This window comes from Lithobates pipiens, unplaced genomic scaffold, assembly GCF_037356315.1.
Source record: "Lithobates pipiens isolate NorthernLeopardFrog02 unplaced genomic scaffold, aLitPip1_a1.2 Scaffold_19, whole genome shotgun sequence".
NCBI lineage: Eukaryota > Metazoa > Chordata > Amphibia > Anura > Ranidae > Lithobates > Lithobates pipiens.
In genome coordinates, this window is record NW_027507764.1 from 574,241,109 (window position 1) to 574,262,786 (window position 21,678).

The 21,678-nt window shown below is 43.7% G+C and overlaps 2 protein-coding genes across 2 annotated transcripts in view; both read right to left on the reverse strand.

Moving 5' to 3' along the window:
* LOC143997657 (uncharacterized) overlaps positions 1-17,118 on the reverse strand; it is a 230,127-nt gene extending 213,009 nt beyond the window's left edge. Inside the window, exons 1-4 of the mRNA XM_077493378.1 lie at positions 16,989-17,118; positions 15,176-15,229; positions 10,717-10,758; positions 7,615-7,647 (exon numbers count right to left, since the gene is read on the reverse strand). Of these exons, the coding sequence (XP_077349504.1) occupies positions 7,615-7,647; positions 10,717-10,758; positions 15,176-15,229; positions 16,989-16,991 (132 nt within the window). The 5' untranslated portion in view covers positions 16,992-17,118. The remainder of the gene's footprint in view (positions 1-7,614; positions 7,648-10,716; positions 10,759-15,175; positions 15,230-16,988) is intronic.
* A 4,249-nt stretch (positions 17,119-21,367) lies between these two features.
* Positions 21,368-21,678, reverse strand: part of LOC143998112 (collagen alpha-1(XXII) chain-like) — a 393,374-nt gene continuing 393,063 nt past the window's right edge. The window contains exon 30 of the mRNA XM_077493857.1: positions 21,368-21,385. Coding sequence (XP_077349983.1) covers positions 21,368-21,385 — 18 coding nt within the window. The remainder of the gene's footprint in view (positions 21,386-21,678) is intronic.

A 21,678-nucleotide genomic window follows, 5' to 3' on the forward strand; every position in this document is an offset into this window, starting at 1 on the left:
TAAATTTAAAAAAATATTATTTTACTGCAGCTCACTAATTGTTAGATGTGTAAAATTAGTCGGGGGGGGGGGGGGGGGTTGGGCTTTTTTCCTTTATCTTCACCTGGTGATCTCAACCAGTAAATCTCAGCTTCCTTTACCAGACCAAGCTGTCCAGACGAAGTAGTAGTTGGGGGGGTTGTCAATCAAATTCTGTGACAAGGGAGTGGGGGGGGGCCCAGGGAGCCACCCTGTGTTTGTCAATAGACGCAGACAGAGCAGCTCAGGAGCAAGCCAGCATGAGTGCCCCCATAGTGAGTGCCTTTCTATGGAGGAGGAACCAGGAGCACCAGCGAGGGACTCGAGAAATGAAGGATCGGGGCTGCTCTGTGCAAAACCATTGCACAAAGCAGGTAAGTATAACATTTTTTTTTGTAATATTTTTGAAGCTGTACAATCACTTTAAAGAGGTTGTAAACCTCCCTGTGTAACTTGTACCTATAGGTAAGCCTAGATTAAGGCTTACCTATAGGTACTGTACATATCTCCTAAATGTGCACCGTTTTGGAGATATTTACTATATACTGTGTTGATGATGTCTTCAGTGCATGCGCTCTGAAGGAACGGCCACCCATTCCATTTCTTCAGAAGCACGTGCTGTGACAGGCCTGTCCCATGCACATGTGCAGGAGTGCCGTCACGGGGATCCAGCCAGTCACACAGCCGGAGTCCACGGCCCCGGAAGGAAGACAAGTGAAGATGGATGTGGCCTGCAGCGGGGATGACGTGGGCTTCATTTGCAGGGAACTGTCACATAGCGTGCTAGTATGCGGTGCATACTAGCACATTATGTCTTTACTTTACAGGGAAGAAGAAAGGAAGAAAACCCTACCAGGGTTTACTTCCTCTTTAACTTCTACAAACCTGGCTACACACTCCCCCCACCAAAAGTCTTTGGTCCACAAAGAAACAACAAGATTCAGGAAATAAACTAAAAGCAGTCTGATATAAAATGATTCATTATTTTTTCAGCTTAGATATGCATTAACTATGGTGACTGCAATTTTTGAGTCTTTTGAACTACATATAAAATCTGAGCCATGAAGAAGAGGGAGATTGCAGCTGACCAGTCCTTAGAAGTGGTGGCTGTATTTGTTTTCTTTTTCTTTTTTTTCTTTCCCTTTATTTTCACCTAGTGAGCCTGCCAGTTAAATACTTCCTAACATGAAAACACTCACTCAATGTACTGCATTTATGGAGGAGCAGCATGTCATCTTAGGACAGGGCCACAGACTTCTATAACATAGGGGGAGGTGTTCCGTAGTTCACAAAGATTTCTGGGAACAGTGTAACTAATGTGCAGCAGAGGCAGGGAGCACAGGAAGTTATCCACTCACAAGATTTCTGGCAGGATCAACAGGTATTGTTTTATCTCTTTTTGAACAGATATAACATAAAACTTTTAATTGAATAAATAACAGAACTAAAGGGGGCCAAGAAGAGACATTTATTGTTAGAGTTACACTCTAAAGCTTTGTGAATTGAGCCTATAGTATTGCCTTAGCAGACTCATCTATGTATATCTGAATATTTAATATGACAGTTGGAGGCATGAATATTTGATGTTGCCTTTGACTGTTATCTTCTCCATACACATTTAGTCGGTTTATAATCTGTACACACATAAAGGGGTTTAATATAATTTACATATCACATGGGTATTGATAAACTGAATCCTTTTCATGGACTCCTGAGTCGGTGTCTCAGTGGCTAAACATGAGCTGATTTTTTTGGTCCTAAAGATGATTTGACGGGTCTACTGTATTGTAATTGCTGAATTCACTGCACTCTGTGTATACTGCTTCTGTTTAAATTGGTCCTTGTATATACTATATATATATATATATATATATATATATATATATATATATATATATACACAGTATCTCACAAAAATTAGTACACTCCTCACATTTATTTAAATATTTCATTCTATCTTTTCATGTGACAACACTGAAGAAATGACACTTGTCTACAATGTAAAGTAGTGAGTGTACAGCTTGTATAACAGTGTAAATTTGCTGTCCCCTCAAAATAACTCAACACACAGCCATTAATGTCTAAACCGCTGACAACAAAAGTGAGTACACCCCTAAGTGAAAATGTCCAAATTGGGCCCAAAGTGTCAATATGTTGTGTGGCCAACATTAGTTTCCAGCACTGCCTTAACCCTCTTGGGCATGGAGTTCACCAGAGCTTCACAGGTTGGCACTGGAGTCTCTTCCACCCCTCCATGATGACATCACAGAGCTGGTGGATGTTGGAGACCTTGCGCTCCTTCGCCTTCCATTTGAGGATGTCCCACAGATGATCAATAGGGTTTAGGTCTGGAGACATGCTTGGCCAGTCCATCACCTTTACCCTCAGCTTCTTTAGCAAGGCAGTGGTGGTCTTGGAGGTGTGTTTTGGGTCTTTATCATGTTGGAATACTGCCCTGCGGCCCAGTCTCTGAAGGGAGGAGATCATGCTCTGCTTCAGTATGTCACAGTACATGTTGGCATTCATGGTTCCCTCAATGAACTATATCTTCTCAGTGCCGGCAGCAGTAATGCAGCTCCAGACCATGACACTCCCACCACCATGCTTGACTGTAGGCAAGACACACTTGTCTTTGTACTCCTCACCTGGTTGCTGCCACACACGCTTCACACCATCTGAACCAAATATGTTTATCTTGGTCTCATCAAACCACAGGACATGGTTCCAGTAATCCATGTCCTTAGTCTGCTTGTCTTCAGAAAACTGTTTGCGGGCTTTCTTGTGCATCATCTTTAGAAGAGGCTTCCTTCTGGGATGACAGCCATGCAGACCAATTTGATGCAGTGTGCGGTGTATGGTCTGAGCACTGACAGGCTGACCCCCCCACCCCTGCAACCTCTGCAGCAATGCTGGCAGCACTCATACATCTATTTCCCAAAGACCACCTCTGGATATGACGCTGAGCATGTGCACTCAACATCTTTTGTCGACCATGGTGAGGCCTGTTCTGAGTGGAATCTGTCCTGTTAAACTGCTGTATGGTCTCGGCCACTGTGCTGCAGCTCAGTTTCAGGATCTTGGCAATCTTCTCATAGCCTAGACCATCTTTACGTAGAGCAACAATTCTTTTTTTTTCAGATCCTCAGAGAGTTCTTTGCCATGAGGTGCCATGTTGAACTTCCAGTGACCAGTATGAGAGAGTGAGAGCGATAACACCAAACTTAACACACCTGCTCCCCAGTCACACCTGAGACCTTGTAACACTAATGAGTCACATGACATCGGGGGGGAAGGCTAATTGGGTCCAATTTGGTCATTTTCACTTAGAGGTGTACTCACTTTTGTTGCCAGCGGTTTTGACATTAATGGCTGTGTGTTGAGTTATTTGGAGGGGACAGCAAATTTACACTGTTATACAAGCTGTACACTCACTACTTTACATTGTAGCCAAGTGTGATTTCTTCAGTGTTGTCACATGAAAAAATATAATAAAATATTTACAAAAATGTGAGGAGTGTACTCACTCTTGTGAGATACTGTATATATATATATATATATATATATATATATATATATATATATATATATATATATATATATATATATATATATATATATATATATATATAGACACACACACACACATGTGAGATGGGGACCTTAGATTGTTAGCTCTTTAAAGATGGGGACTGATGGAAAGTACAATATGTACAGAACTGTCTAAATTGTTGGCGCTTATAAATCTGTTACAAATAAATTTAATGTTACTGACCCTTTCAAAATAATCAGTGAATAGATCAGGGAACAGTGTTATGAGTGCCATCTGGTGGAGAGAATGAGGAGTTGCAGTCTTGATTGTGATGGCTGGAATAAACTGAACCAAGGCCATTCATAATCTAGTTACCTGGAACCCATATGTTGTATCCAGCAGGTGAGACTGGGCTTAGATAGCTAAGACAACTCGCATAGGGGTTTATTCACAGAAAATGTGCTGTGTAATTGTTTTAACATTCACGTGAAAGTAATATGTAACGTAGTAAGTGGGAAATGTCAGTTTTTTATTTGCTGCCTTTCTCAGGGTGAATGTAACATTCCTAAACATTCAGTTATAAAGAGAAAATAGCCTTGAGAACATTCAACCAGAAGAGGTAAAGAGCATTCGACCAATAGAGGAAATATCTATACATAAAGTGCTGCACTAATTTAATATTATAAGATATAAATACAATCCTTATGTGAAAACCTTGATAACAAATGCAGTCCTCATGTGAAAACGTTATATGCCTAGGTTGTGCTTACTCACTGTAGGGGAGGTACTTTGACCAGGGGAAGGCAAAGGTCTGTGTTCCTGCTTTGCAGAAACACAGGATCAATGCCTTCCCTTCTGACAGAACAACAATCTGCCTTGTTTACATAGGCAGATTGTCATTCTGCCTGTGTCCTGTGTAATTGGCGGGTGCCAGCGGACCCGCCTGCTGGGCTCCCACTGTGTATAATCACAGCGAAAGCAGGTCGCCGCCAGCGCACGCGCTTGCCAGACCCGGAGGAGTCAGAATACATACTAGGTGCCTGATCTGGAGCAATCAGGTTTTGCAGCCAATCACATGATTGGGAAACCACCTCTGACATAAAGGACGCCTTAAAGGTTCGGCAGGAGCCAGCCGTACAGCATAAAGATAAGTCCAAACCCAACCAATGAAATATCATCTAAGCTTTAACATTTGAATAGTTGTTTCCTTCCTGGGAGGCAGTTGTCACCATAGAACAGGAAGTGCATGAACAAAGCTCATTGTGATTACCATGAGCACATGTGATGGGGTGACACCACAAGAGCACAGCAAGGATAACTTGCCACAAATGTGAGGCAGTGTTGACTTGTAAGTCTGGTAAATTGCTGCACATCTTCCCTGGTAAGTTGTACACTTGGGCCTTGAAGCACAAGTTCTAGTTGACACTTTTCCAATTTGTAACACAGTTGCATGGCAAAGTCTCTAGCAAGAGCAAAGTTGCAGTGGTGTGTCTACAGCAAGAGGTCTGCAAGTCTACAGCATGAAAATTCAGCCACAGTGCCCCCTGTGGTGGGATGACTATTGTACAACATAACTGAACCAGAACTTGTAGCAGACATGCAGAATGCTTGCAAAGAAAGTTGATCGGGAGTCATGCAATGCGGACTTGCTGCAATTGTGCAACAAACTTGTAAAGCCTGGAAAGTCTAGCAATAGCTTAGTGTAGAATCATCTAGTGTGTTAGAAGAGTAAGATAGTCTTTTTTGAGAGAAGGTTAATTTCCAGGCTTGGCTGTGTTTTGATCTGGGCAGGGAGTGGCTCAGGGCGGTGCTGGGTGACTCACGGGTGGCATCACTAGGACCTCCTACGTCTTTCTAGAATCTTCCAGCATTTTCTGGAAAGAGAGGCTGGAGGGGAGGTGGCGTCACCTGGAGTATTCTGGGGAGCCCTGACCAATCCCCAAACTGGATTGGCAAGGGACAGGCCTCCATAAATACCCAGGGTCAGTGCAGCTAGGGAGGAGTGGTTCGGGAAGAAGCTGGAGATGGAATGCTACGCTGTTGGTGGCTATTTAGGGAGCTCCCCAGTCTGGGGGGGAGGCCCTTGGACATGGGCTTGGGTGTGGATGGGACCCTCTGAGAACACGTGGAGGTCTCCTGGACTGGAAGCACGGGAGCAAGGAGAGGTCAGTGGGAGAGAGCACTGCTGGGTAAGTCTCCAGGTAGGAACAACAGGTCACAGCCGGGAGGGCTGGTGAGTGATGCACAGTTAGGAGGACTGGGGAGGCATGTCTGAGAGGATTGGGAGAGAGCAGTCTGGGATGGGTGTAGAACCAGAAGAGTGGACTGTGGATTTATGGGCAGGAGAAGAGGCAGCTACAGCCATGAGAACTGGAAGGGCATGAAGAGGTGGTACTAGGATCAGTAGCCACACAGACAAATAGCACTGGAACTTTCTATTTTACTTTGCTACACCATAGGGGCCCGCAGTCTACCTTAGGCCTGGTGGAGTCAGTGCTATGTCTATAAATCAGTTCTAGTTGGTCTGGAAGAAAGGAAGCAATGTGCAGGAGGAGAGAAGGAGTTTCCATATACTGCAATGTATATAGTAGTCCCAACTTTGACTTTTCTTCACCTAGGCATCTCATAAGTTCCCCACCCCCATTCAAGTTAATTCCCCTCAATAACATAAAAACAAAGTGCCTGGACTGTTTCTGTCTGAGATTGACTGGAAATCGGTTGCCTGGCTGGGCAGGGTGACAGGTGGACTACTATACTCAGCAGCCCTCACGAGGGTACCGCTACATTTGGGGGCTCGTTCCGGGACCACCTGTTCATGGGTAACCTGCCAGCCATTGCCCCTAGCAACCAAGTTGATTGACCCGAGGGGGAACTGCACTTTGTCCCACCATTGAGGAATCAAACTTAGGGGAAGGATCTGTGTGCTCTGCCTGCATTCAGTATTACAGCTTTGAGTGCCATTTCCCATAGCAACCAGTGAGAGCTTCCTTCAAGTTCAAATATTGCTACCTGCTTACCTAGTTACCCAACTGCAGCTGGGACAGATACTTATGCTTTAAACCTGCAATTCAGTAACTTTTACCAAGCGCTGTCACCCATGGCAACCACAGATAGAGGCCCATAGGTTACAAATATGTCCAGCGATCTGCTATTACTGGACATTCTGAACTTATGCTTCAAACTCCTGATTTAAACAGTAAAGTGTGCCTGGAAGTGTCTATTGTTGCCCAGGGTGATTGGGGTAAGCCTGCGGGTGCCTGCGGGTGGGACTGTGCTAATAGTGTTACTTTCAGTGAGGCATGGGCTACAAAGTTTATTTTTGCTACCGGAAAAGTCAGCGGTCACCTGCTCACAGTTGCTTGGGCACAGTCAGTGCTGAGCGGCATGCCCAAACAAGTTCCGCTAGTTACAGTGTGCCTGCCAACTTCAGTTCGCCTAACAAGGGGTTACAGCAACACACCGAGGGAGGACGGGTCGGTGGGGGGGTTTCATGCAGGGGTGGCTTTTTTGCCCCTCCTGTAAAGTGCCGCCCTAGGCCTAGGCCTTGTCAGCCTAGGCCAAGACACAGCACTGCACAAGACCACGACTGGGAGACAGTTGTCACCCCATAACAGGAAGTACCTGAGAAAAGATCTTCATGGCAGTATCACCAGGGATTATAATAACTTTTGAAGTGACAATAAATACGATTTCAGGTCAGGTCAGATTAGGTTTGGATCATCATCTGTTCCTGAGCTCTGTAAGCCACGATGATGGACGGGTGGGTTGTTAGGGGGAGGTGAAGCAGGAAATCCATGCATTTCAGCCCAGGGCTAATTAAACTGTTTGTTTTCCTCCCTCTGCCTCATTAACCATTGTCAGGATTAACTTATTTGCCGTCGGATGCCTCTCGGTGAAGATGACATACTGGTTGCCACAGCAACTGGCGTGCAGGTTTTCACCGCTGTGGACAACGACGGCCTTGGATATATATATATATATATATTTTTTTTTACCTGTGTAACTCGAATGTGCCGTGCCTGGGAAAAAAAATATAAATAAAATAGTAAAGTATTCTGGAAACCTACCGGGATTCCAGGCTCGCCGACTACCGTTTCTGTCTGAAAGAAAACAGATTTGTTAAAGTTTGTCCGTAAACAGCCTGAAATCAACACAGTCAGACATGATTTACCCCTACAGGTGCGACCAATCACTGGCACCATTCCACGCTTTTGGAGCGTTCCTGAAGGTCTCACTATTTATTACAATGGGCTGCCCTATGCACGAGAAACATGGAAAATAAGGCATCACGCGGTTTGGGGAGCGCATTTACAGATGTGTGGAGGTGCCATTAACATGTAATTGCACTGTCACGCAGTCGCTACATTGGCAACGCAATTTTGCGCATTTTCCAGACACACATTGATGTGAACTTAGCCTAACACATGAATGAGTCTCGTCTACCAAAGTGTTAATAAAATCTACCTATATTACTAGACAGCAACCATGCAAATCCTACACTGCTTTGATGAAAGATGGTAGTTTGAATGCCATTGTTGTCTGTAGGCTATAGCTCCTGGACTGGAATGTGTCGGAGGAGAAGGAGCAGGATCTCTTGAATGGCAATGTTTTCTAGTTCATACTTTGCCGGTGGCTGAACTTGCAACTGACCTTCACAGGATTCATAACAGAATATTACCATTTATTTGGGGCCTCAGAGGTCACAGAGTGACGCACCGCACATTATAAATGACGCGCAAATCCGGCAGGTTGGGGGTCTGAAATCTTAGGAAATACTATAAAGCCTCTCAGATAAAAAAAACTGTCCCATTTGTGTTCTAAATCTTATAAACCAGATTGAATAGCCTTGGAGGCACCAGCTATAGACCTTTTGATGTGGTTCTCCCACAAATATCAAAAATCTATTTTCTGCCCTACTCTATCCCACTTTTTACACTTGTGGGACTCCTCCTGTAAATTAGGTTTTGTTCCACTCCCCTCACCAGTAGCACCAATATTTAATAACCTGGAATTCCCACCTGGTCTTTGCCCACAAGAATTTCAATGGTGGCTGAAAAAGGGCCTCCATCGCATAGGTCATTTTTTAGACCACAGGGGTAAACACCCCGTTACCTACTGCACACAACAACTCGGGACGCCAAACGCTGAACTCTACCATTTACAGCAAATTCTCCATTATCTTCGCTGACTACAATGAAGCACTAATGCCGCGTACACACTTTTCGACGGACTAGGTCCGACGGTCTTCCTGATGGATTTTCGGCGGAGGTCCGGCGGACTTTCTGAATGAAACGGACTTGGCCACACACGACCGGACTAAGCCCTTGTACACACGATCGGAGATTCCGACGGAATGTGTCCGATCGGAGCGTTTTGTCGGATATTCCGACTGTGTGTGGTCTGCATCGGACTGTTTCCATCGGAATATCCGTAGGACCAAATTTTACAACTTGCTGGAAATATTTTCCGACAAAATGCTCCGATCGGACATAGTCCGATCATGTGTAGAGAATTACGATCGGACAAAGTGCCACGCATGCTCAGATCAAATTCCTACATCAAAGCTATTGGCTACTAGCCTGAAAATAGTCCCGTCGTAACGAAATAACGTCATCACGTTCTGAACGATCGGAATTTCCAACAACTTTGTCCGACCGTGTGTATACAACAGTTTCGGACAAAATCCGTCGGACAAAATCCGACAGACAAAATCCGACGGATTTGGTTGTCGGAATCTCCGATCGTGTGTACAAGGGCTTAGTCCGTTCGAAAGTCCGTTCATTTTGAACGTGATGATGTAAACGGGACTAAACAAGGAAGTTCAATAGCCAGTAGCCAATAGCTGCCCTTGCATCGTATTTGGTCCATCGGAATAGCACACAGACGAATGGTTTTCCCGATTGATTTTTAGTCCGTCGGACTTGAGTCCTTTGGATATATTTGAAATATGTTTTAATCCATATCTATTAGTCCAAAACCTTATGTTTTGGGGTTCCACTTTTTAATTTCAATTGTATATATATAAATATGTGTATGTGTGTATATATATATATATATATAATGTTTATAATTTTTTTTTTTTTCTAATTTTCATTTTTGTCTCTTTTTTTATATTTTTTGTTCAGTTGGTACTCTTTCGGTAATTTATCTTCTTGAGTGCTAAATTTTCAACGCCCGCCCATATTTCCACAATTATTCAATTGATGTAAGTACTCATCAAAATATAAATATATCTTTACTATTTCTTCTATTTTATTTTGTATTTGGGAGGGTGTTTACCCCCTTTAGGTTGATTTATTTTAGCAACCTTTATATTTATTTACTTATTTATTTTTAAATTTTACCTATATCTACTGAGACTTGCCAACAATCCTTTCTTTCATTGTATACTTTCTCCTATCAGCAATTTTTTGCTGGTTTTTTAGCCCCCTGCGACCCAGCATGGTTGTGGTTAACTCCTGAGGTGGACAAATTCCCTACTCTATCATCTACGTAGTGGTTTAAGGTGGGTGTTTTTTTTTTTTTTTTTCTTCTCAAGCTTGCACTCGTACTTATTGATTTTTGACACACTTTTGTAATATATTTTGTTACTATATTATTTTGTATTTTGATTTAGATTTCGTTGAAATATTCACACATCTCCTGAAGAAGCAACCTATTGCGAAACATGTCGGGATTATGTGTGTTTAATGAGAACAACCACTGCATTGCATTGTCCTGTGTTTTTTTTTTTTTTTCAAGCATAATTTGTTAATGATTTTAACTTTGAATTCAATAAATATTTGTATTATAATTCTGTATCCTATTCAATAATGTTTACTATCTAGTCGCTTTTTGCACCGTTAAAATCCCTAATTCCCTCTCTTGTTTTTTGATTCATGTTTTAATCCTAGGTCCGTCTGACTTTTGGGAAAAAAAAGTCCGCTGGAGCCCACACACGATCGAATTGTCCGACGGATTCCGGTCCGCCGGACCAAGTCTGCTGGAAAGTCCGATCGTGTGTACGCGGCATAATGATAACTTTCCAAGTCATTTTGTTGTAAGCCCTGGTAGTGGCCACAAGCTTCCTGGTCACAACACTTCACCGTGAGACCTTTTGCATGAACTTCAATACAGGTAGTTCCCCCATAGAGCTATGGTATTTAAATACATTTTTGAGCACTACATACCGTTCCCGCTGTTCCTGGTAAACCAGGTGGACCGGCAATACCCTGTTTTAGAAAAAAAATTATTTCAGTAAAAACAGATTTTAATACACTATGAAAGTAAATACAGCTTAACAACAACTTAACATTGTTACCTTGCTTGTATGTGCCAGTGGCTGCCATTTTGTAGATAATTACCCTTGAACTATTTTTTATTTATAATTGCCATTATCAGATATCCAAGTTAGGTTTTGAGCAAGTAGGTTGCCGACACTGTAGCTTCTGCCCAAGGCTGATTTTATAAACCATATTGACATCACCCATGTAAATTACACAAGCCTCAGGAAAGCCCATAGCAAACAGGAGCATCTGTCCTGAGAGACTTTGCAAGACAAGAGATAGATTTTACGTTGTATATACCAATAATAACATATAGTTAGAAAGGGAGTCCTAAGAGTTCATTGAATGACTTGAAGATATGTCCAATTTAGGTACTGTACTATATCACATTCCAGTCTTCGGTATTAAAGCAAGAATACTTAATTGAGGGCTCCACTTTATACCACCTTATATGTTGTACACCTTATCTGCAAGTATAAAAAGCCATCATGCCCAAAGGGAAAATGTGACCATACAGCAGGGGCTATAGGAAAATAGGTTAACAACCAATCTCACCTATTTTTGCAGAAAAAGCCAACATGGGGTCTACTAACCACTTTGGCTAGCTAGACATTTGCTGGTATCCTCTGAAGGTTTAGAGAACTGGAGTGTGATATCAGCTGAAAACCATAGAAGAGTAAAATAAGATTATTCTGCTGGGGGGTATAAGAAAAATTAGGGCAATGACCAATCACACTTATCTTGGCTTGACCAGAGGCAAAAGCCAACATGGGGGTCTACTGACAGCTTTGGCTAGCTAGCCATTTGGTGGTGTCCTCTCAAGGGTTAGAGAACTGGAGTGTGATATCAGATACAAACCATAGACAGGCTGTAAAATAAGGTTATTCTGCTGTCCTGAGATGTCTCTTGATCTCTTGAAAGTTCTTTTGAAGGACCATAAAGGAATCAAGGAAGATGTTTTCAACTCAAAGCGTTTATTTCGACTTCAAACGGAGAATGCAGTCTCAGTTGTTAGAATTCAGAAATCTTGACACAAAATGGGCCTCGAAGGAGCTCTGGCTGGGGGTTGGCTGACAAGTGCACAAGGCGCATGTTCAATAAAAATGGTGACGGATAACTCTTCTGCCGCATCCGCGATTCACATGAATGGACACATTTCAAATAAAGTGGGCTTTCCTGTGTTTAAGCTATTGGGGTTCTCTTCTTACCAAGTTAGTCTGTACTGAGTCTACTTCTTCAACCTCTGTGTGTTTCTGCATTATAGCTTCTGAACCTGATTGTCTATCTGTCTTTCTTGGCTTTGAACATTCTTCCTTTCTGTATGTGTATCCTGGTTGCCTGTGTCTGTCCTTCACACTATAGATATACAGAAACGGGTGCCAAACCGAACGCGGTCCCAGATGCATTTTATTGTTCATAATTAGATTACAAAAACAGCCAACGCATTTCAGGGGCAACAGCCCTCCCCCCTTCATCAGGTCTTAGAAAAATAAAATGAATGGACTTACAAGAAATAAAAACCAAAAGGATCTATATCGGGTTGGATATAAACCTTAGCAATTTAAGCATTAAAAACAAAAGTCCCTTTGGTTAAAATTTCTCGTGTTTCTACTCCAGTGCTCCTTTAATTTTTCTACACCCTGAGTGCTGTTGCCTCCAAGATATGTTGGATTTATGTGATCTAATTATGAACAATTAAAAGAATCTTGGAAATTTTTTACCTTTTGGTTTGGTATCATTTCTGTATATGTATACTATTGAGATAAATCTAGGTACTTATCGAGGGAGATCTTCTTGTTGAGAGATGCCTCACCAGAGCCAGGGGGCTTATTTGAAAGTTTCAATGCATTTGAGAATAATAGATTTTTTTTCTACTCCAGCGTTTTGGAGCTTCGAGCTACAAAATTCTGAGGTGTGAATGGGGCCTTACAGTTGAGTAAATGTGACCATGTGCTGATGGGGTCATTTTAACCACTTAAGGACCGCCTCACGCGGATATACGTCGGCAGAATGGCACAGCTGGGCACAAGCACGTACAGGTAAGTTGCCCTTTAAGAGCCCAGCCATGGGTCGCGTGCGCGCCGCCTCCGGTGCACTCGCGATCCGGTCCTGAGCTCTGTGACCCTGGCCACGGGACCCGCGGAACCAATCGCCACCGGTGTCCCGCGATCGGGTCACAGAGCTGAAGAACGGGGAGAGGTAAGTGTAAACAAACCTCTCCCCGTGCTTCCTAGTGAGCCTGTCACTGATAGTCTGTTCCCTGTCATAGGGAAAGATAATCAGTGACATCACGCGCCAAGTCACGCCCCCTGCAGGTAAAAAAAACACACATTAGGTCACACTTAACCCCTATACTGCCCCCTAGTGTTAACCCCTTCACTGCCAGTGACATTTTTACAGTAATCAATGCATTTTTAATCGCACTGATCGCTGTATTAATGCCAATGGTCCCAAAAACGTGTCAAAAGTGTCCGATGTGTCCGCCATAATGTCGCAGTCACAATAAAAATCGCTGATCGCCGCCATTACTAGTAAAAAAAAAATTATTAATAAAAATGCCATAAAACTATCCCTTATTTTGTAGACACTATAACTTTTGCGCAAACCAATCAATAAACGCTTATTGCGATTTTTTTTTACCAAAAATATGTAGAAGAATACGTATCGGCCTAAACTGAGGGGAAAAAATGTTTTTTTAGATATTTTGGGGGATATTTATTATAGCAAAAAGTAAAAAATATTTAATTTTTTTCAAAATTGACGCTCTATTTTTGTTTATAGCGCAAAAAAAAAAAACGCAGAGGTGATCAAATACAACCAAAAGAAAGCTCTATTTGTGGGGGAAAAAAGGACGCCAATTTTGTTTGGGAGCAACGCCGCACGACCGCGCAATTGTCAGTTAAATCGACGCAGTGCCGAATCGCAGAAAGGGGCTTTGTCCTTTAGCTGCAAAATGGTCCGGGGCTTAAGTGGTTAAGCTGGGCCATTACTGCTCATGGTCAGTGGTCCTGTTTTGAATGCACCACCTTAAGATACCAACATTTACTTTGACTACTTTGACCTCCTACACCAAGACTGGGAGTGAGGTAGGGAATGCAACCTATTTTTTTTGTTCCACAACTATATTCTTAAGCCCCATACACACTATCAGATTTTCTGCTGGTGTTTTCCTTCAGATTTACCAAAACCATATAATAGGAGGTCAAACCTTAGAAGTTTCAATGTCTATGCAACCAGGCAGGCCCTCGCACTACATGGTTTTGGTAAACCTGAAGGAAAAAAACTGCAGAAAATCTGATAGTGTGTATGGGGCTTTAGATGGAGACAATAAGAGATGTATTCCTAAGGCCGCGTACACACGGGCGGACTGTCCGCCCAACTAGGTTCGTCAAACAGTTTGACAAACAGTCCGTTCAAAATTAGCATGAACGGACTTGACCACACACGACGAATGAACAGTCCGCTGAAAACTTGCGCGATGACGTGAACGGCACGTACGACGGGACGAGAAATTCGACGTCCGATACACTGCAATGCAACCTTCGCCCTGTAAATTCTTTCTGAGCATGCGCGAGACTTAGTTTGCCGAACAAGCCTACACACGAGCGGACTGTCCGCTCAAACCAAGTTTCAGCGGACAGTCTTACAGAAATTCCGAAAAACTTTGTTCGTCAGACTGTCCGCTGAAACTGTCCGCTGAAGCCCACACACGAGCGGACTGTCCGCTGAAACACTGTTCAGCGGACAAAGTTGGGCGAACAGTCCGCCCGTGTGTACGCGGCCTTAGAGATACTCTGATCTTGAGCTCTGTAGGCACATTGAAATATTTACCTTTTTATCCCCACAACAATGTTAGTTGTATTGAAGTTTCAACCAAGATACACAGTCTGAAGGTAAAGCTATTGTTCAGAAATCAGCCCCAATAAACATCAGTTACTGGAGCTCTGTACTTCTAGAGCAGGGATCTCCAAACTGCAGCCCGATTTGGCCCTTTGCTAGCCTTTATCCGGCCCTTGGAGCACTTTTCCTCCCACTGACACCAACAATGGGGCACTATTTCTTCCACCGATACCAGTGATGGGATCCTATTCCTCTTACTAATAGGGACAATACTCCTATTGACCACCAACCCTAAGGCCATATTTATTCTCAATCATGCCAGGCCCATGACATTTTCTGCCCCTGCTGACCACAATCCGGCCCTCCTCAAGTCTGAAGGACAATAATCTGGCCCTTTGTTTGAAAAGTTTGGAGACCTGAGATCTGTTCTAGAGCATATGCTGGCATGCAAACCACATCAACCAAGAATACCTTTAGGTGGCAAAGGTGTTTGAAAAATAATATATATATATATAAAACATACCTTATCTCCTCTTTCACCTTTCAGCCCTGAAGAGCCAATATTTCCTTTTTCACCCTTAATTAAAAAAAAAAAAAAAAAGACATTATAAAGGCAAGAAAAGCAAAACAGACATGTTGCAAAAAACTAAGAAAAGAAAAGAAAAAAATTCTGTACAGAAAAGTTGCATTGTGACTTCTCTACAACATAAATGTATTGCCTAACACCATCTCTGTGTGTCCACTGCCCGCCACACCATGATGCACCTTGCTCACAAGTTAGTAGCAGTGGGCATACTTGTTGGTATGATTATCTATTGCAGGGATATACAATTAGCGGACCTCCAGCTGTTGCAGAACTACAAATCCCATGAGGCATAGCAAGACTCTGACAGCCACAAGCATGAAACCCAGAGGCAGAGGCATGATGGGACTTGTAGTTTTCCAACAGCTGGAGGTCCGCTAATTGCAGATCCTTGATCTATTGGATTTGTTCTTATGAAGATGTTTCACTATTAATCCAAGGGGTTCCCACAGTTCTAGTTCAGAACCAAGGCCACCACTTGGATAACCGGTGAAACATCTTCAACTCTACAGAACAAGTCCAGTTAATGTGGCCAACTACCACAGGTGATGCCATGACCTGTACACATGAGAACCTTCACAGAAGTATAAGTAGTTTCTTTCACATAACCAAGGGCTTTGTTCTGCAGGAATTCAGGGGAACGGTACCTTCAGCACTGGCTGTATGTGTCGGCGTGTGCTGGAAGGTCTATTGTTACGGGCTATTGGGGGTTCTTTTGCCACCACTCAGATCTATTGTTTCTGGGGAATGGCAAGGATGGTTCAATTGTGAGGGATGGAGGGATACTGGGGGTTGTCTATTGTTACCAGCTGCTGGAAGATCTACTGATGCTGACTGCTGGGAGATCTATTGTTGCTAATGGGTGTTTATTGTTGTTGAGAGATTTATTGTTGCAGGAGGGTCCATTATTTCTGGAGGGGGACCTATTGTTTCTCGGGTGGGGGTTATTTTGTTGAAGGAGGGCCTATCCTTGTTGTAGGGGGATATTTTTGCTTGGGGGTATTTTTTTGCAGGAGGGTCTATTGTAGTTGGAGTTGGAATCTATTGTTGCTCAGGGGGTATTTTGTTGCAGAAGGATCTTTTGTTATTGGAGTTGGAATCTATTGTTTCTTGTGGCATATTTTGTTGCAGGAGGGTCTATTATTGCTGGAAGGGGGCCTATTGTTTCTCGGGTGGAGGCATTTTGTTTCAGGAGGGTCTGTTGTTGCTGGGGGGGACTTATCGTTGCTTGGGGGTAATTTGTTACAGGAAGGTCTATGGTTCATGGAAGGGGGACCTATTGTTGCTGGCTACCAAATTGCATAGCACCACAAAATTATACTTGGTTCTTTTTTCTACAAAAGAGGGGTACTTGGAGGTTGGTAGGGTTAGGAACCAAGTGATGGTGCTTGGAGGTGGGTAGGGAGAGGAACCAAGGGATGGTGCTTGGAGGTGGGTAGAGAGAGGAACCAAAGAATGGTGCTTGGAGGTGGGTAGGATGAGGAACCAAGGGATGGTGCTTAAAAGTGGGTAGGGTGAGGAACCAAGGGATGGTGCTTGGAATTGTGTAGGGGCAGGAACCAAAGGGTGGTGCTTGGAGGTAGGTAGAGAGAGGAACCAAGGGATGGTGCTTGGAGGTGGGTAGGGTTCAGAGAAAAGGGGTGACTCGGAAAGGGGAAATAGTTTCATTTCTCTGAGAAAAAATCCCTGCACATAACACATACTGTAAGCTGTAATATTGTTGCATTAGTGATGGTGTCCTTTAAATTCTTACCATGTCTCCCTTTTCGCCTTTCAAGCCAGCTGCACCAGCCAATCCCGGAGGGCCAACGTCTCCCTAAAAAATGATAATTCAGGAAAAATGATCTCAACATCATGAACATTTTAGAAAGTTCTGTTTTGTAGGCAAAACTGAAGGACCCATCCCATTCACAAACCAACAAACCGTAAATCTTTAATTCTGAAAAAAAACAAGGGGTCAAACTAGTAGTACCGGTAGTGAGTCACATTAATAAGGACTTGTCTGGTAATAGGCTGAAGACATTTCGCAGCTTCTCCAAGCCACTTCTTGAGTTCAGAAGTCTTTAATTCTTAAGATGTGGCTTGGATAAGCTATGAAGCATCTTTAACCACTTGCCGACCGCCTCACGCCGATGTACGTCGGCAGAATGGCACGGGCAGGCATAAGCACGTACATGTACGTGATTTGCCTCCCGCGGGTCGGGGGCCCGATCGGGCCCCCGCCCGGTGCCTGCGGCGGTCGGTTTTCGTTCGGGAGCGATCCCGGACGAGGGGACGGCCATTCATTCATGGCCACCCCCTCGCGATCGCTCCCGACGAATGGAAATCCCCGGTGACATCACTTCCTCTCCTGTAATGTAAACACAGGAGAGGAAGTGATGTATTCTCTCCTCCGTGTCGGTATTTTTCGTTCCGACACGGAGGAGAGCGGATCAGTGAGTTGCACCAACACATCCCACACACAGTAGAACATGCCAGGCACACTCACACCCCCCCTTTACCCCCCGATCACCCCCCCAATTACCCCTGCCCCCCCAGTCACAGTGACACCAATGTCATTTTTTTTTTTTTTTTTTTTTTTTTTGCATTGGTGTCATTTGTGACTGTAATAACTGTTAGGGCAGTTAGGGTTAGCCCCCTTTAGTTCTAATGTACCCCCCTAACCCCCCCAATAAAGGTTTAACCCCGTGATCACCCCCCGTCGCCAGTGTCACTAAGGCTGGGTTCACATTGCAGCGGTTTATGAGAACGAATGTGATTCGCACCGCACTGCAGTGCAAATCACATCCGATCTCTGTGCGATTCGAGTTCAGCCATTCGCCGCACCCGCCGCACCCGCCACACCCGCCGCACCCGCCGCAAATTCGCACGGGACCCTTTTTTTGGCCCGCAGCAGAATCGGATCGCATGGGTGTTCACACCATGCGATCCGAGTTTGCAGATCGCACTGCGATATGCGAACTGATCTGGGGGTGTCAGTAACATTTCACTGACACTCCCAGCAGTTCGCATAGGGCAGTGTGAACTGCCGCCGGGAGGCATGCGATGCGGGAACCCGCCGCGGATTTGCGGCGTTTCCGCATCGCTCCAGTGTGAACCCAGCCTAATAAGCGATCATTTTTCTGATCGCCGTATTAGTGTCACAGGTGACGCTAGTTAGGCAGGTAGGTATTTAGGTTCGCCGCAGCTTTTTATAGCGCTAGGGACCCTCATATACTACCGCATAAAGCCCCCTGATTGCCCCCTAGTTAACCCTTTCACCAGTGATCACCATATAACTGTTACAGGTGACGCTGGTTGGTTAGTTATTTTTTTATAGTTTCAGGGCACCCGCCATTTATTACCTAATAAAGGTTTAACCCCCTGATCACCCGGCAGGTGTCATTTGTGACTAATAACTGTTAGGGCAGTTAGGGTTAGCCCCCTTTAGTTCTAAGGTACCCCCCTAACCCCCCCAATAAAGGTTTAACCCCGTGATCACCCCCCGTCGCCAGTGTCACTAAGGCTGGGTTCACATTGCAGCGGTTTATGAGAACGGATGTGATTCGCACCGCACTGCAGTGCAAATCACATCCGATCTCTGTGCGATTCGAGTTCAGCTATACAGATAGTATGGCTGAATTCGTGTCGCACCCGCCGCACCCGCCGCAAACTCGCACGGGACCCTTTTTTTGGTCCGCAGCAGAATCGGATCGCATGGGTGTTCACACCATGCGATCCAAGTTTGCAGATCGCACTGCGATATGCGAACTGATCTGGGGGTGTCATTAACATTTCACTGACACTCCCAGCAGTTCGCATAGGGCAGTGTGAACTGCCGCCGGGAGGCATGCGATGCGGGAACCCGCCGCGCATTCGTGGCGTTCCCGCATCGCTCCAGTGTGAACCCAGCCTAATAAGCGATCGTTTTTCTGATCGCTGTATTAGTGTCACAGGTGACGCTAGTTAGGCAGGTAGGTATTTAGGTTCGCCGCAGCTTTTTATAGCGCCAGGGACCCCCATATACTACCGCATAAAGCCCCCTGATTGCCCCCTAGTTAACCCTTTCACCAGTGATCACCATATAACTGTTACAGGTGACGCTGGTTGGTTAGTTATTTTTTTATAGTTTCAGGGCACCCGCCATTTATTACCTAGTCTCACTAGTGTACCCCTAAATTTAGGGGTGTCTACTTTCTAAAATGGGGTCATTTGGGGGGGGGGGTTTGTGCCATCTTGGCATTTTATGGCCTTCAAAACTGTAACGCCCTTAGAAAGCCTGAAGGCGGTGCTTGGTTTTTGGGGCCCCGTACGCGGCTAGGCTCCCAAAAAGTCCCACATATGTGGTATCCCCGTACTCAGGAGAAGCAGCAGAATTTATTTTGGGGTGTCATTTCACATATGCCCATGGCATGCGTGAGCAATATATCATTTAGTGACAACTTTGTGAAAAAAAAAAAAAGTTTGTAATTTTCCCGCAACTTGTGGCAAAATATAAAATATTCCATGGACTCAACATGCCTCTCAGCAAATAGCTTGGGGTGTCTACTTTCTAAAATGGGGTCATTTGTGGGGGTTTTGTGCCATCTTGGCATTTTATGGCCTTCAAAACTGTAATAGGTAGTGAGAAGTGAACTCAAAAAATTACGCCCTTAGAAAGCCTGAAGGCGGTGCTTGGTTTTCGGGGCCCCGTACGCGGCTAGGCTCCCAAAAAGTCCCACATATGTGGTATCCCCGTACTCAGGAGAAGCAGCAGAATTTATTTTGGGGTGTCATTTCACATATGCCCATGGCATGCATGAGCAATATATCATTTAGTGACAACTTTGTGAAAAAAAAAAAAAAAAAAAAAAGTTTGTAATTTTCCCGCAACTTGTGGCAAAATATAAAATATTCCATGGACTCAACATGCCTCTCAGCAAATAGCTTGGGGTGTCTACTTTCTAAAATGGGGTCATTTGTGGGGGTTTTGTGCCATCTTGGCATTTTATGGCCTTCAAAACTGTAATAGGTAGTGAGGCGTGAAATCAAAAATTTACGCCCTTAGAAAGCCTGAAGGCGGTGCTTGGTTTTCGGGGCCCTGTACGCGGCTAGGCTCCCAAAAAGTCCCACATATGTGGTATCCCCGTACTCAGGAGAAGCAGCAGAATTTATTTTGGGGTGTCATTTCACATACGCCCATAGCATGTGTGAGCAATATATCATTTAGTGACAACTTTGTGTAAAAAAAAAAAAAAAATTTTTTTTTTGTCATTATTCAATCGCTTGAGGCAAAAAAATAAAATATTCAATGGGCTCAACATGCCTCTTATCAATTTCCTTAGGGGGTCTACTTTCCAAAATGGGGTCATTTGGGGGGGTTTTGTACTGCCCTGTCATTTTAGCACCTCAAGAAATGAGATAGGCAGTCGTAAACTAAAAGCTGCGTAAATTCCAGAAAACGTACCTTAGTTTGTAGATGTGACAACTTTTGCGCAAACCAATAAATATACAATTATTGACTTTTTTTTTACCAAAGACATGTGGCTGAATACATTTTGGCCTAAATGTATGACTAAAATTGAGTTTATTGGATTTTTCTAATAACAAAAAGTAGAAAATATCATTTTTTTTCAAAATTTGCGGTCTTTTTACGTTTATATCGCAAAAAATAAAAATCGCAGAGGCAATCAAATACCATCAAAAGAAAGCTCTATTTGTGGGAAGAAAAGGACGCAAATTTTGTTTGGGTACAACATTGCATGACCGCGCAATTACCAGTTAAAGCAGCGCAGTGCCAAAGTGTAAAAAGACCTCTGGTCATTTACCAGCAAAATGGTCCGGTCTGAAAGTGGTTAAAGTTACAGAACAAGTCTAGTTGGATGTGATGATGAACTACTACTAGATGTACTCTAACTTGAAAACATGACAACCGTACAGCTATACTGTATATAGTGTACATGTCAGTAAATAGCCTTGACAATGAACTGTACTGATTACTTTTGAAGCCAACATTGACATGTAGCAAACACATGAAATGCAAGTGTATAGAAGTTGCACTTTAAAGGACAACAGTGCAGTCAACTAACTCTTCCTTCTCTATCCAGCAATAATATTATTATTATTATTATTATTATTATTAATAATACATTTTATTTATAGTGCCCCTTTTCTTCAAAAGATCTCAAAGTGCTATAGGTTAAAAACAACAACAAAAAATAAAATTCAGCGGGGCACTATATCTCACATTGACACCAATGATGGGGCACTATTCTTTCCACTAATACCAATGATGGGGCGCTATTCATCCCACTGATACCAATGATGGGGCACTACTCCTCCCACTTATACCAATGATGGGGCACTACTCCTCCCACTTATACCAATGATGGGGCACTATTCCTCCCACTTATACCAATGATGGGGCACTATTCCTTCCACTTATACCAATAATGGGGCAACATTCCTCCCACTTATACCAAAGA